General features: G+C 56.6%; 4 protein-coding genes across 4 annotated transcripts in view; 2 read left to right on the forward strand and 2 right to left on the reverse strand.

Annotated features, from left to right (window-relative positions):
* Positions 1-387: 387 nt before the first annotated feature.
* Positions 388-3,625, forward strand: VDAG_00554 (uncharacterized protein; the record flags this gene model as incomplete). The annotated part of the gene is made up of 3 exons (XM_009651931.1): positions 388-495; positions 597-2,711; positions 2,802-3,625. The coding sequence occupies 3 exons, from the start codon at positions 388-390 to the stop codon at positions 3,264-3,266; spliced, it is 2,688 nt and encodes an 895-aa protein (XP_009650226.1). The 3' UTR covers positions 3,267-3,625.
* Positions 3,626-3,845: 220 nt separating this feature from the next.
* On the reverse strand, positions 3,846-5,945 carry VDAG_00555 (uncharacterized protein; the record flags this gene model as incomplete). The annotated part of the gene is made up of 2 exons (XM_009651932.1): positions 3,846-4,607; positions 4,650-5,945. 2 exons carry the CDS (start codon positions 5,943-5,945, stop codon positions 3,846-3,848), a joined length of 2,058 nt encoding a protein of 685 aa, XP_009650227.1.
* A 1,611-nt stretch (positions 5,946-7,556) lies between these two features.
* On the reverse strand, positions 7,557-9,356 carry VDAG_00556 (polyamine transporter 1; the record flags this gene model as incomplete). Its single annotated transcript, XM_009651933.1, has 3 exons — positions 7,557-8,575; positions 8,674-9,094; positions 9,159-9,356. The coding sequence occupies 3 exons, from the start codon at positions 9,354-9,356 to the stop codon at positions 7,557-7,559; spliced, it is 1,638 nt and encodes a 545-aa protein (XP_009650228.1).
* A 1,683-nt stretch (positions 9,357-11,039) lies between these two features.
* The window catches only part of VDAG_00557 (UDP-N-acetylglucosamine-1-P transferase), a gene marked incomplete at both ends in the record, with an annotated part of 1,542 nt that continues 568 nt past the window's right edge, over positions 11,040-12,013 (forward strand). Inside the window, 2 exons of the mRNA XM_009651934.1 lie at positions 11,040-11,459; positions 11,607-11,858. Coding sequence (XP_009650229.1) covers positions 11,040-11,459; positions 11,607-11,858 — 672 coding nt within the window. The remainder of the gene's footprint in view (positions 11,460-11,606; positions 11,859-12,013) is intronic.

The following is a 12,013-nucleotide window of genomic DNA, read 5'->3' on the forward strand; positions in this document are numbered from 1 at the left end:
GGAACCTACCAGCCTCACCTTGCGACCGTCCGGAACCTGTTCCACCTTGCACCTTTCCTCGCCTTGCATCTTCCCATGCACCTCGACTGGATTTTGCCTCGCGTGTTCACACTAGGGACCTTCACCTATTTCTCCTTCAGCATACCTACAGTATCTTGATCCAAAGCGTCACCGAACGCGCAGGATCCATCACATAATTGCTTTGTGCTCATTCTACTTGTGTCTGACTCAGGCATCCTCCTGCCCTTGCCTACCCAAGGTACCTTATTACATACAGTACTGGCCTGGGCTCGGGATAGCATTTCACTTCAATCGAGAAGACAACCATCATCAGTTCCCGTTGCCGCTCGACCCCGATCCTTTTCAGCGCCCGGACCCTTTGTCGTCATGGCCTCGGCGGCGACGTCGCAATGCCATGAAGGGTCGTCCCCTGGCAGGAAGCCTCCTGGGTTTCTTGATCTGCCCATTGAGGCCCGGAATCTTATCTTTAATCATGTAAGGCGCAGTGCTGCACCCTCGCACCCTCGCACCCTCGCACCCTCGCACCCAGCCTCGGCTGGGTCAGCCGCCGACCGTGGTTAACATGTCATGTGCAGTGCTCGCAAGCCGACCTCATCTGCCTCGCCCTTGTGTCGAAGCATTTTCGAGACCTCGCTGCCGCCCAGCTCTACCGCATTTTCCACATTGTATTTCCAGACGAAGAGGATCCCGCGTCCGACTCGCTTATCGACAGCCTCGCTGGTGGGCTGGATACCTTTGCCACCAGTGATTACAATTACGCCAGGTGGCTGCGCGATATCTCCCTCGACACCCTCAGCGCGGGTGAAAAGGCCGAAAGCGCCTACAAACCATACTTGTACAGCACAAGCTGCGGCAAGTTTCTCAACACCTTGCTACTCATCACACTGCGCAAGGCCAAGTCTTTGGAGAGATTCCAATGGAATATCCGGGTCGAGCTCAGCCGTCCCGTCTACCAGGCGCTCCACCAGATCACCACATTGAAGCACTTGCACCTGCGACTCCAAGCCGGACCCTCACTCTTCGAGCCACCCCCTCCCCTTCCATACCCGATCCCCACTACTCCTCAACCAAACCCTCCGGTCAACGACTGGCACCCGATTACCTTCAGCATCCCTCTGCCACCACCGCCTCCGATCGGTCTCGGAACCGGCCTCGTCAGCTTGCCGTACGCCTCCACACCCGTGCTCCCCCCGCCAATGCCACCAGCACCCAAGGTCCATGCACCCAAGACTAAGCGCAAACCTCTGCCAGCGAACGAACCTGCCACGCTATCTGGCTTTCAAAAGCTCAGGTCACTCGCCGTTCTCGACATTGATAATCTGGAACTTGTTTCGGAGATCAAAAAGTGTGTGCAAAGCTCCTTCTTGACGCTCAACAAGCTCAAGCTCTCCTTCTCTCCCAGCCTGGCCAATCAATCTCGGAAACCGAACCCCAATCTTGATCACGATGAGGACGATCCTGACGATGAATTTCATATCGTTCCCATGGGCCCGGGGCAGCACTGGGATGACGCTGCCGCACCCGTCAAGGCGTTCCGCGCCCAGGAGGAGCGGAAGCGCCAGGACGAAGTCCTCGCCGGTGTCTTTGGCATAGAACCTGCCTGGATCGACAAGACTCAGAAGAAGATGAAGGACAGGAAGCTCAAACATGACCCCAAAGAGACTCGCTCTGGCGCCGAGATCTTCATGGAGCGTCTGAAGGAGGTGTCAGCCAAGCTGGTCGCAGGTACAGAGGGCACGGAACCAGACGATCTTGAGTCGAGGGAAGCTGTCTTAACTATGATTCAAGAAGCTGCTGAGAAGTATCTTCAATCGAACGAAGCTAAGGCAGCGACCGAGACAGCAGCCAAGACTGAGAAGGACCACTCTACGACGAAACCGTCGGATGAAGTGTCGACAGCTTCCAAGCCTGCAAAGCCAAAATTCAAGGAAGCATCGCCTGAGGATATTGATGTTGAGGAACCCATCCCGGACGAGGCTGACGATAACACGGAGACGAATAGTGCGCCTGAGAAGGCAGCACCACCTTCAGCACCTCCCGCCACAGCAAATGTGACACCTTCTAGCAGCACATACACTCGCTCACCAGATGCTCCACAAGTATCGTCCACCAGAATTCGAGAGACGCGTGGAAAGGACTCAACGACGCCGCAGAAGAAGATTAATGACGACCCCACGACGATGAGCGATTACATCAGGTCCACCCGTGGTGCCTCTCTACACTCATTCAGCGTCCACCTGATTCCTGTCAAGGCATCCGTGCTCAAGGCTTCCCTTGACCTTAGGGTCCTGAAGAGACTCACATTGCTGAATGTCGGCCCCCAGACTAGCATATGGTCAATGCTCTCGAAGGAAAACAAAATCTCGCCATTGCCCTTGCGCAAGATCTTCACCGACAACGTGTCTATGGCTTTCCTGACTTGTGTGGCCCAATTGGAGGAGGTCACGGAGCTGTTCATGCTAGAACGTGCAGAGAATTACCGACCAGAAAGTTTCGCGCCAAAGACGTCAGTCAACATGAATAACATTCGCCGGCTCGTGTTACGACGTCACATCGGTACACTCAAGAGGCTGATGATTAAGAATGATGTGGACTCAAGTTGGGATGCTGAAGAAAAAACGGTTCTGTTGATGTGCAACCGCGGAAAGCAGCTCGAAGAGTTGGCAGTGGGCATGGGAATTCGCGCAATGGTAAGCTCCATAACAGACAAGTCCCTTTGGGTTCCCGCCTCCCTGGCTGCCCTAGAAACTGTGAGTTGGAACTGACAAATTTGGTCGCAGCACACCTTCTTGCAGCATTTCCCGGGCCTGCCCAAACTGCGCGCCCTCAATGTCGTCCACTTCCGCAGCGAAGACACTTGTCCGTGGGTCATGCGCGAGACACGTCGATTCTTGATCGACAATCTATCTCATCATCCTGAGCTCGTGCTGGAGTGGATCTCCATTGACGATGACAGAGTTGAACGCGTCATACGTGGGCCTTTCCCTTCAGATCGACCCGACAGTGACAAGAAGAAGAAGAAGAAGAAGGGCAAAGGCAAGGCCTCGGTTTTGACCTCCAGCGACCCAGAGACGAGCTCCTTCCCCGAGCTGCCTCTCAATAACTGGGACAACCCTAGCGACAGTGACGACGAAGACACGGACGTATCGGCGCAGTTGAAGCTGGAGACGATTCCAGACGTGCACTTTTACGACGTGTGGGACGTCCGCATTTTTAAGAAGGAGGTTATGACCGGCCGCCTGTGATCACGGTGATGATGAAAGCGTCTGCACGTCGGACATGGACAGGGGGCATACATGAGGCACGACATTTTCTAATGAATGCGTTGGACGCTTTTCTCGCGGCTTGAATCGAGCGGCAGGTTCATCAAAGGACCAAGCGTGTTATGAGGAAATTTTCGGCATGGCGTGGAGAGGCTTCTCTCTGACTTTTTTTTTTTATTTTCTTCTCTCCTTTTTAGGCGTCAAACAGCGGGGTATTCTTCTTTTTGATAGCGTGAATGGTTTCGTGGGCGAATGAGATTAGGAAAAACATGTGTCTGTAACAATAGTCTGGCTCCTTTTCGGGATGAGACGATAGTCTGAATGCACATCCTTTGGCACCGATGATCCAGTTTCGTTCCGTTGCCTTTCCGACTCGTTTCATCAGAATGCTTGATGACCGGTTTCTGTCCGCCACATGGACGACCCCCATCTTTGACAGACGTGGAAGACGATATCATTATCATTACTGAAGTAAGCCTAGCCCCTATCCTGAAAATCATGTGCCGGTCCGTGATAACCACGACGGCCTCGAGCCGAATCCATGTCCTGGGTGTGCTGGTTTCAAATCAAATCCCACTTGATGATCCCAGCAAACGCCATGCCAACCCTGCCCCTTTTCGCGAGGAACTCCTCCTTGGAGAGCCCCCTGCCGTCCTTGCCGTCAAATTTGGTTACCATGAAGATGCTTAGCCCTTCACCCGGCGCACCGAGATCAATGGCGTTGACATCGAGCCACCACCAGTAGCCATCCGTGTCCATCGGCACCATTTCCTTCTTGCGGCCGTCTCGACCGCCAATGCTCAGGAGCAGCAGTGGCGGCTTCCCGAGTCCGTGCCGCTCTGACGTCCAGTGCTCACACAGCTTGGAGAACTGGAAGCGCACGCACTCGCCGCTGTTAACAGAAATTTGCTTCTCCTGCGGATAGACGCTGCTTCCCTCAATGCCTTCCTGATGAGCGTTGGTGTACACCGTCGGTGTCTCCCCGTGGACGGGGCCAATGTAGTACTCCTCCCACGTAGGTATGCGGCCGTCACTTCGGAAAAAGTGGTTGTTGTCCTCCGGGTAGTGGGATAGGCCAAACATCTCGTTCGACCGCGTGAACTGCTCCGGCTTGAACGATGGAGTGTATGATTTAGTTGCTGACGAGACGTTGCCGGCTCCCCAGCATGAGTCGAGGAGCTTCCATTCTCCCCCATCGATCCGCACAGCGTTCCAAGCATGACCATCTGCTTTCTTTGGAGGGGGGCGTTCGCCCTTTTTGAGGGCTGTGTGTCCGATGCCCTTGCCGTGACCCGTCACTGTTATACACTCCAACCCGGCGCGCTGCGCTATGGCTTTGTAGGTGTCAGCGTAGCCGGAACACACAGCTCTCCCCATCTGTATCGTCTCCTCGGCGCCACGAGCTCGAATACTGTTGCCAAAGAATGCTGGACAATCATACGCAATATTATGATGGAACCAAGTGAAGATAGCCCGCGCCTTGTCAGTGTGAGATGCGAAAGGGGCGCATAGATAATGAGCAAGATAGCCGACAGGGTCATCGCGCGGCAACGATTCCCTGGGGTATTGAGCTGCCACGCCATCCGGACCTGAAAAATCGCGGCAGGTCAGGCAGTCGTCGCGTTGCTGTACAGCTGGAGCCTGCTGCGCGGCTGTGGCGCTCGGCTGGGGAATCGTGGGTCTGGAGCTCAAAGGAATAGGGGGCGGAACATCTCTTTCATCCAGATAATCATCTGAAGCCTGCGAAGGCACGCTGTGACCCTGTATGTCTTGGACATGATGCTCATGCCCATTTGTGACTGGTTGCGGACGAACGATGGGCCTTACAGCAGGGGCCTCAGATGCTGGGGGCGGTAGTCGGCGAGGTTTGGCAGGAGGGAGCTCTGGGTCCGGTGCGTGCTGGTGAACTGTATGGTTTTGTTGGACGGCAGAGGCGTTACTCAGGCGCGGAGGTAATGTGGGCCGCTGAGGAGCCTCAATCTGTCTGATGGCCGGAGCAGACTGGATGGGAATGGGGGCTCGGGGTCTCGCAGGTTCCTTGAGAACGGCCTCCTTCGCTGCCTGGGCGTCCCTTTCCCTCTTGGTCGGCGGCAGCGGGGGAAGACTGGAGGGATCGAACGCTGGAGGCAATTTGCGGCCTGCGCCATCGACGGAGTGTATACTTGTAGCTGATGACACAGTATTGTTGTTCAGGGAAAGAGACGAAAGTGTTGAGATTTCCGAAGCGTTTGAGTTTCGTCGGGCCTCCAGATACTGCGTCTGAGTGGAAGGTCTCCGTGGCGGCAGCGCAGGTGAGTTATGTGAGGTGGCGCTACGTGAGAGGATCTGTGGAGGTGGCGCGACACGATCTCTGGCCGCCGGTGAATGTTGCGGCTGGACCTGCGGTGACTTAGTCGTTCGTCGAGGCAGTGGCGGGGGGTTGGCCTTGGGGGGTAATGCTCTCGAAGGACGGGGAGGTATTGTTGGTGTCGGACGCTCTTGGGTTGCTGCGACTGTGGGAACTGAAGACAATGCCTGGGCTTGCTTGTCGGCCTTGACGGGCGGTGGGGGTGGAGGGGCTCGTTTCGCCTTGACCTCCGGAGCCTTGAAGTTTTTCTGCTTATTCAAGGCAGCAATTCTCTCGGCGAGAGTGGTGAACTGAGGTTCCTCGACGTCGGCCATTGTGCTTGGAACCCAGTCAGTCGATTGATTGGAGGCGAATCCGTCAGCGAGAGTGAAAGAAAGACACAGGTGGATTATGGATGTATCGCTGTAGGTGAGAGAAGGGAAGAAGAGAAAGAGACGTCGTCGAATCCAGGAGGGTACGCAGCGAACGGATGGCGGGGTTCGGAGTGATATCAGGCAGTCAGTCGATGGTTGTCTCAGGCCATGTGTTTGTCCCGACCTCGTGCTCGGCGAGGTGACAGCGCCTGGTCAGCGGCAGAGTCGCCGGGGGGTACGATGAGCGGACAAGCAGCAGCAAGCTGGGTGGACGGTGTTTCTTTGGCTGGGATTGTGTTGGATGCGCAGCCACAGGTGGGACAGGCGAGGTAATGACTGTGACTCCAACTACAAGCGTCTATCGGAGGTGACGGAAAGTTTGCTGGCAGCGTCGGATGGATGGATTGATGGATGTGGCACAGCAGACAAGAAGCGGGACGAGCAGACCCGTATGAAAGAGGGGATGAGAGAGGAGGGGATCAGTGATGGGCTGAAGGACGCAACTTGATGTTGAGAGGAGAGGACACGGGGGATTCTGAGGCTAACGAGTTTCGACCCGTCAGCCCAGCCGAGCCCAGCCCAGTCTTCCTTCCGGGATTCAAGGTGCACTGCACTGAGAAACGCCTGACGCCTCCCTGCCGCTCAATTTGAGTACATGTACTTGTAGGTAGGTGGTAATTAGGTACAACCAAGGAGGGGAGCTTGGGGGCGTTTGTGGATGTCCATGTGTTAATGTGGGGTGCCTTGCGCGTCCCCTACTCCCCTGCTTCCTTGGCGCTAGTCGAGGGGGGCGCAGGGTGTCGACTGCCTGTTCTGCGAGCCTGGTCTCGTAGGGCAGCCACTACCGGAACCGCCCCTAAGAATAGGGGCGGGAAGTCGGCACCGCGCATGCTCCTGCTCCTGCTTCTGCTCCCCACCGTTCGTGGGCCTCCCTGCCCGCGCGCATGCGGTCTTCATTCTGAAGCACATTGATAGTCACGCAAGCTGCTGCCAAACGAGCTCGCCAAACCAGCTCGCCAAACCAGCTCGCCACAGTCAACCTTTTGTGGATTTAGTCTTGTTATACTTGTAGTAGAGACGTTGCTCATCCATGAAGTATGGGCTAGGGACATGTAGCATCTCTGTCAGCCCCCATGTCCAGGATACCCCCGCCTCGTGGACTCAGATACCAGTAGCAAGCAGTCTGTGCGTGGCTCAGGGACCAGCTCAAACAATCTATTCCGGGCTCTTTGAAAGGGGCCACAGCAGCATCCTTACCGCTCGACGTGAAGGCAGCTTGGAGAAAACCCAACCAAAGCTTCTCGTGAATTACGCTCAAGGCACACACGTCCATATCTAGTTGGGCAGCATAGCCAGCACCCCCCGCTACCATTTAGCTACATCTCAGCCATTGAGCCAGTTGACACGAGCACGCGGAGCTTCGAGCTACTGGTGGTAAATTTCAAGTGACGACAAGAGACCTTGAACACGGCTTGTCTCATAACTCAAGCATCTTGTAAATTCAAGTGATACCGCATGCTAATGGACATCTCAAAAAATCAAATCGCTGACATCAACATCACCACCGTCTATCTACAGGTTCAACTTTTGCGCCCTGAACCTCGCGCCATACTTGCATATCAAAGCCGGCACTGGGATCAGCGCGATAGCCACGAACCCCAACAAGCTGTTTCCCCACCCCAGGCCGAGGGCGTCGTACATTTTGGGCCCCGCCAGTGGCAGAAACGCAGCGACGACACTCCGGAAGACCGTGAAAGCGGCGAGAGCGCTGGCCGCGTACTCGGGGAACGCGTCGATGATGTACGCCTGAATGGGCTGCCAGACGCCGACGAGGCCGAGGCCAAAGGGCAATAGAGAGAGGATGGGGGAAATCCAGTGGACCTGGGCGTAGGCGGACCAGCCATACCAGAAAAAGGTCAGAGGCAACAGACAGGCGAAGTAAACACAGTCCGGCAAGCGCATTTCCGGTTCATATACGCCGTGATTGGCGGCGGTGAGACGGATAACAGTGCGGTCGGAGATGTAGTTGAAGAGGGCGAGAGAAACACCGTAGCCGATGCCCATAGGTATGTAGACGAGGCCCGTCATGCCGAGCGAGAAGCCGTACTGATCCTGAAAGACGAGAGGAATGGTGTTGAAGAGCAGGTATAGCACGCCGTAGCAGAAGGCAATATACAGGGACAGGGAGAAGAGAAGCGGCGAAAGGAAGAGCATCTTGAGGGGCCGGGTCAGTCCACGAGCAAGGACCATGGACTTGGACTGCGGTGCCGCGTTTGCGTCCACGTAGACGGACCGTAGATCGGGACGGTTGAGTTCGATGCGGAGGCGGTCCGTCTTCCTTTGAATGAGTACACGGGCGTTGGTCTCTTGTGATAGGATAGCGATGGCAACAACCATGGGAACAGAGGCAGCCAAGACGATCCAGCCCGTCCAGCGCCAACCGATGTCCTGCGCAACAAAGGCACCGATGAGCGGCCCGATGGTGGGGCCGATGAGCGGGCCCAGCATCCAGATGGTAATGGCGCGGCCACGCTGGTGGACCGGTATGATATCGGCAATGATGCCACCTCCGATGGTCAGGCAGCCGGATCCTCCGACACCCGTCAGAAAACGGAACACAATCAGTGCGTTCAGCGAGGGTGCCAGGGCGCAGCCGATGAGCCATACACAGAAGAAGGCATTGGCGGACGAGAGAACAATGTGACGGCCGTAAATAGAGGGGAGAGGAAGAGAGGCCCTATAGCGTATCCGAGGAGGAGATAGATGCTGATGGGAAAGGAGGCCATGGTGAGATCAGCCTCTCCGTTTCCACTGAAGTCCTCGGCCAGAAACCCAATCGCGGGGGCCAGAATGGTCGAGGCAAAAGGGGTGAGGAACGTAATGGCGGCGACGAAGCCGACTATGGTCCACTTACGCTTTGCGCTAAAGTTCATGGGCATCTCGGGGTCATCTTGGCTCTCCCAGCCAACGACACCGTTGTCGAGGTCAGAAACCGGTATGGGTGCTGGCGGAGGCGGAGGGAGCTTGGTGCGCCGGGAACTGGCGAAAGAGCGCCTCGTCCTGGTGGTGATTTGAGAGGGCTGTCTGCTGAGCACTCTCTCGACAACGTCCTAGGAAGCTGTCAGCTCACCGCCAAAGGGTCCAAGGTATCGAAGCCCAAGGCGGCACACGGACTTCTTCATAGGGGTCTGTTTTTCGCTCTTGTCGGCTGCGCCCACGTTCGAGCTTTTCCGTCAACACTTCTTGCTCGATGCTGTCTCTGTCACTGAGGGACGGTGGGGGAGGTTCGGTTTCTGCATGTTCATGAGAGTGTTGGGCAGTCGCGTCAGAGCCCCAGCCAGCCTCGACATCTTTCTCCTTTCCGTCGCGCATGGCTCGGCCTTGGCACACAACGTGCGTGTCGAGACAATCCACTCCCTAGGGTGAATAAGAGGAGAGCAGCGTGCGATGAGCTGTCGTTGCCGCGTGCTCGAGGAAGGAAGATGGGTGAACGATGGTCCAGAGTCTAGCGCTCTACAGAGGAGGATGTCGCCCCCCAGAAAAGGGGAGAAGAGTTGGGGGTTCCTGGTCTCCATATTTTGCTTCGCTGCATTTTTTTCTGACGGGGAATCGTTTCCAATTGCAGTCTCGGGCCTACCAGGGGGTGAGGGGCTCGAGAGGCCCGAAAGGGCTTGAGAGCGCTGTGGATAAGAAGTGGGCGGACTTCAGGCCTCGGCACCGACAGACGGCCCCTCATCGTCATCATCTCCAACAGTCGCGGGACCCCGGATCCGACGGCCAAAGTGGAGCCCAAGTCGCCGGGGTTCAGGGTATCTCCAGGGTTTATATCCGTGTGTCCGTCGAAAGCGCCCCCTCTCCATGCCTCCAACAAAACCTCATCCTCCTTGGGCGATGAGCAAATGGCGTCGAGTGAAGCCAGTCACTGGAAAGGACCACCGTTGAAGTATGTGTCTCTCGATGCCGAAAGCCGAGATGGGAGGTGAGACGAGACGAGAGAGAGGTGTGGGACGGATCAGTCAGGCGCGTCTGACCACTTGAGAAGCGAGTGGGCTCCGATCATGGGAGCTATTGCTTTGCAATCCAGACGGTAGCTGGCTTGGCGGTGAGAGATCATCAGCATCTGCAGTGCAGAGTGGTCGGTGGTGGGTGGTGGGGGATACCTTGGCGCCAGAGAGAGGGGGCCCCAAAGAAGCAAAGTGCAGACAGAGAGCTGTTGGAGTTGGCTAGCTAGCTGCATCAGAGGCAGAGGGCGCGGAAGCCATGCCCAGCCTTGCCAGCAAACGGCGTGAGAACATGGCCTTGATGGTGTCATACCCACATGGTGCAAGCAACTCATGCACCCCGCAAAGAATGCACGCGACGTGCGCTGGGGAGAAGGGTGGATGGAGGGCGGTTCACGGAAAAGGGAGAAGGTAGAAGGACCGGCTTCCACTCATCATGATGGGACGGCGTCAGGGCCACCCGCCTGGAGTCACGTTTACCCGGATCCGGAATCGTAGCCCACCCGATCGATTCCCACGAACCGGCCAGACCCACTTGCGAGCGAGCACATGGGAAATGGGAAATGGGAATGAATTGGGGGAATCCGTCAAAAATGGTGGCTTTTATGCTTGGCGGCATGGGTCGAGCAAGAGGCCCATTCATCCAGAACAGTCGCGTTACCATTCGACAAGTGGCGCGTCTTCTGGATCTGTTCCCATCGACAGTCCACCTCTCCTCTCTGATCCCTCGCCTACCTTGACTCGATACCTGGGTCGGTACCTGTGTTGGTACCTGTGTCGACCTACCTTTTAGGGGCCTTTCCTGTGCTAGCCCAGAGGAGTGATAGACCCCTGTCAACTGCGCCTCGGCATCTGGATTACTGTGTCCCAACCCAAGACAAACGTCAAGCACCAAGTTCATCAGCATCATACACAACCTTTCATCGGCAACCCGGTCCGCCCCATTGTCGAGACGTTTGTTGCGCGGCCATGGTCACGGCGTGAAGGGCTCTCTTCACCACCAATCTCTTATCGTCTCTTTCTTTGCCAGTCATTACCACCATCCCCTGTCACCATGGCGGTGCCTTCGGAACTCACGCGCACGGAGACGCTCTCGCACCTCGCCATCTCAGGTGCCGCTCTCATCATCCTCGCCAACACCTTCACTGGCGAGGGAGAGCCTCTCATCGCGTCCCTGGCCCTGTCGGCCCTCGCCTTTTCTCTCGCCTACTGCATGGTCCGCTGGCTGGGCCCCACCTTCATCAAGGCCGGCTTCAAGGGCAAGGACCTCTCCAAAGCTCACCAGCCTCTCATTCCCGAATGCATGGGTGCTGTCTGCGCCGCCGTCTACCTCCTTGTCATTATTGTCTTCATCCCTTTTCCCTTTTACAAGGACATTGTCGCCGCGACCAGCGGTGGAGGCAACCGCGACGTCGTCCTGCATGTCGAACATGTTCAGCAGGGACGCTTCCTGCATCGCTTCCCGCATAGCAAGGTACGTACTTGCCCCTGAACCCCTGACACAGACGCGACCTGTGATCTGTAATCTGTAATCTGTAATGTGTAATGCATCATCTATGATCTACGATCTGTGCTCCGTCATCTGGAGCCATGAGCGAGCCTCGACTGACACTCAACGCAGCTGGCTAGTTATCTGTCCGCCATCATCTCTCTGCAGACCACCGCCCTGCTCGGCATCGGCGATGACCTCTTCGACATCCGCTGGCGCCACAAGTGGTGGATTCCCGGTCTCGCATCCATCCCCATCCTCGTCGTCTACTTTGTCGACTTTGGCGTCACCTCCATCGTCATCCCTATCCCCCTGCAGCCCTACCTCGGCGAGCTCTTCAACCTGGGGCCTCTCTACTACCTCTACATGGCCCTGCGTCGCCATGTTCTGCCCCCAGGTCCATCAACATGCTCGCCGGCATCAACGGCATCGAGGTGTCCCAGTGCCTCGTCGTCTCCCTGCTCCTCGTTTCTCACGACGCACTCTACCTGCTGACCCCCCATCCGCACCCGGCCCCCGACTCGCACCCTTTTCTCTTC

This window comes from Verticillium dahliae, genomic scaffold, assembly GCF_000150675.1.
Source record: "Verticillium dahliae VdLs.17 supercont1.1 genomic scaffold, whole genome shotgun sequence".
In the NCBI taxonomy this organism is placed as follows: Eukaryota; Fungi; Ascomycota; class Sordariomycetes; order Glomerellales; family Plectosphaerellaceae; genus Verticillium; species Verticillium dahliae.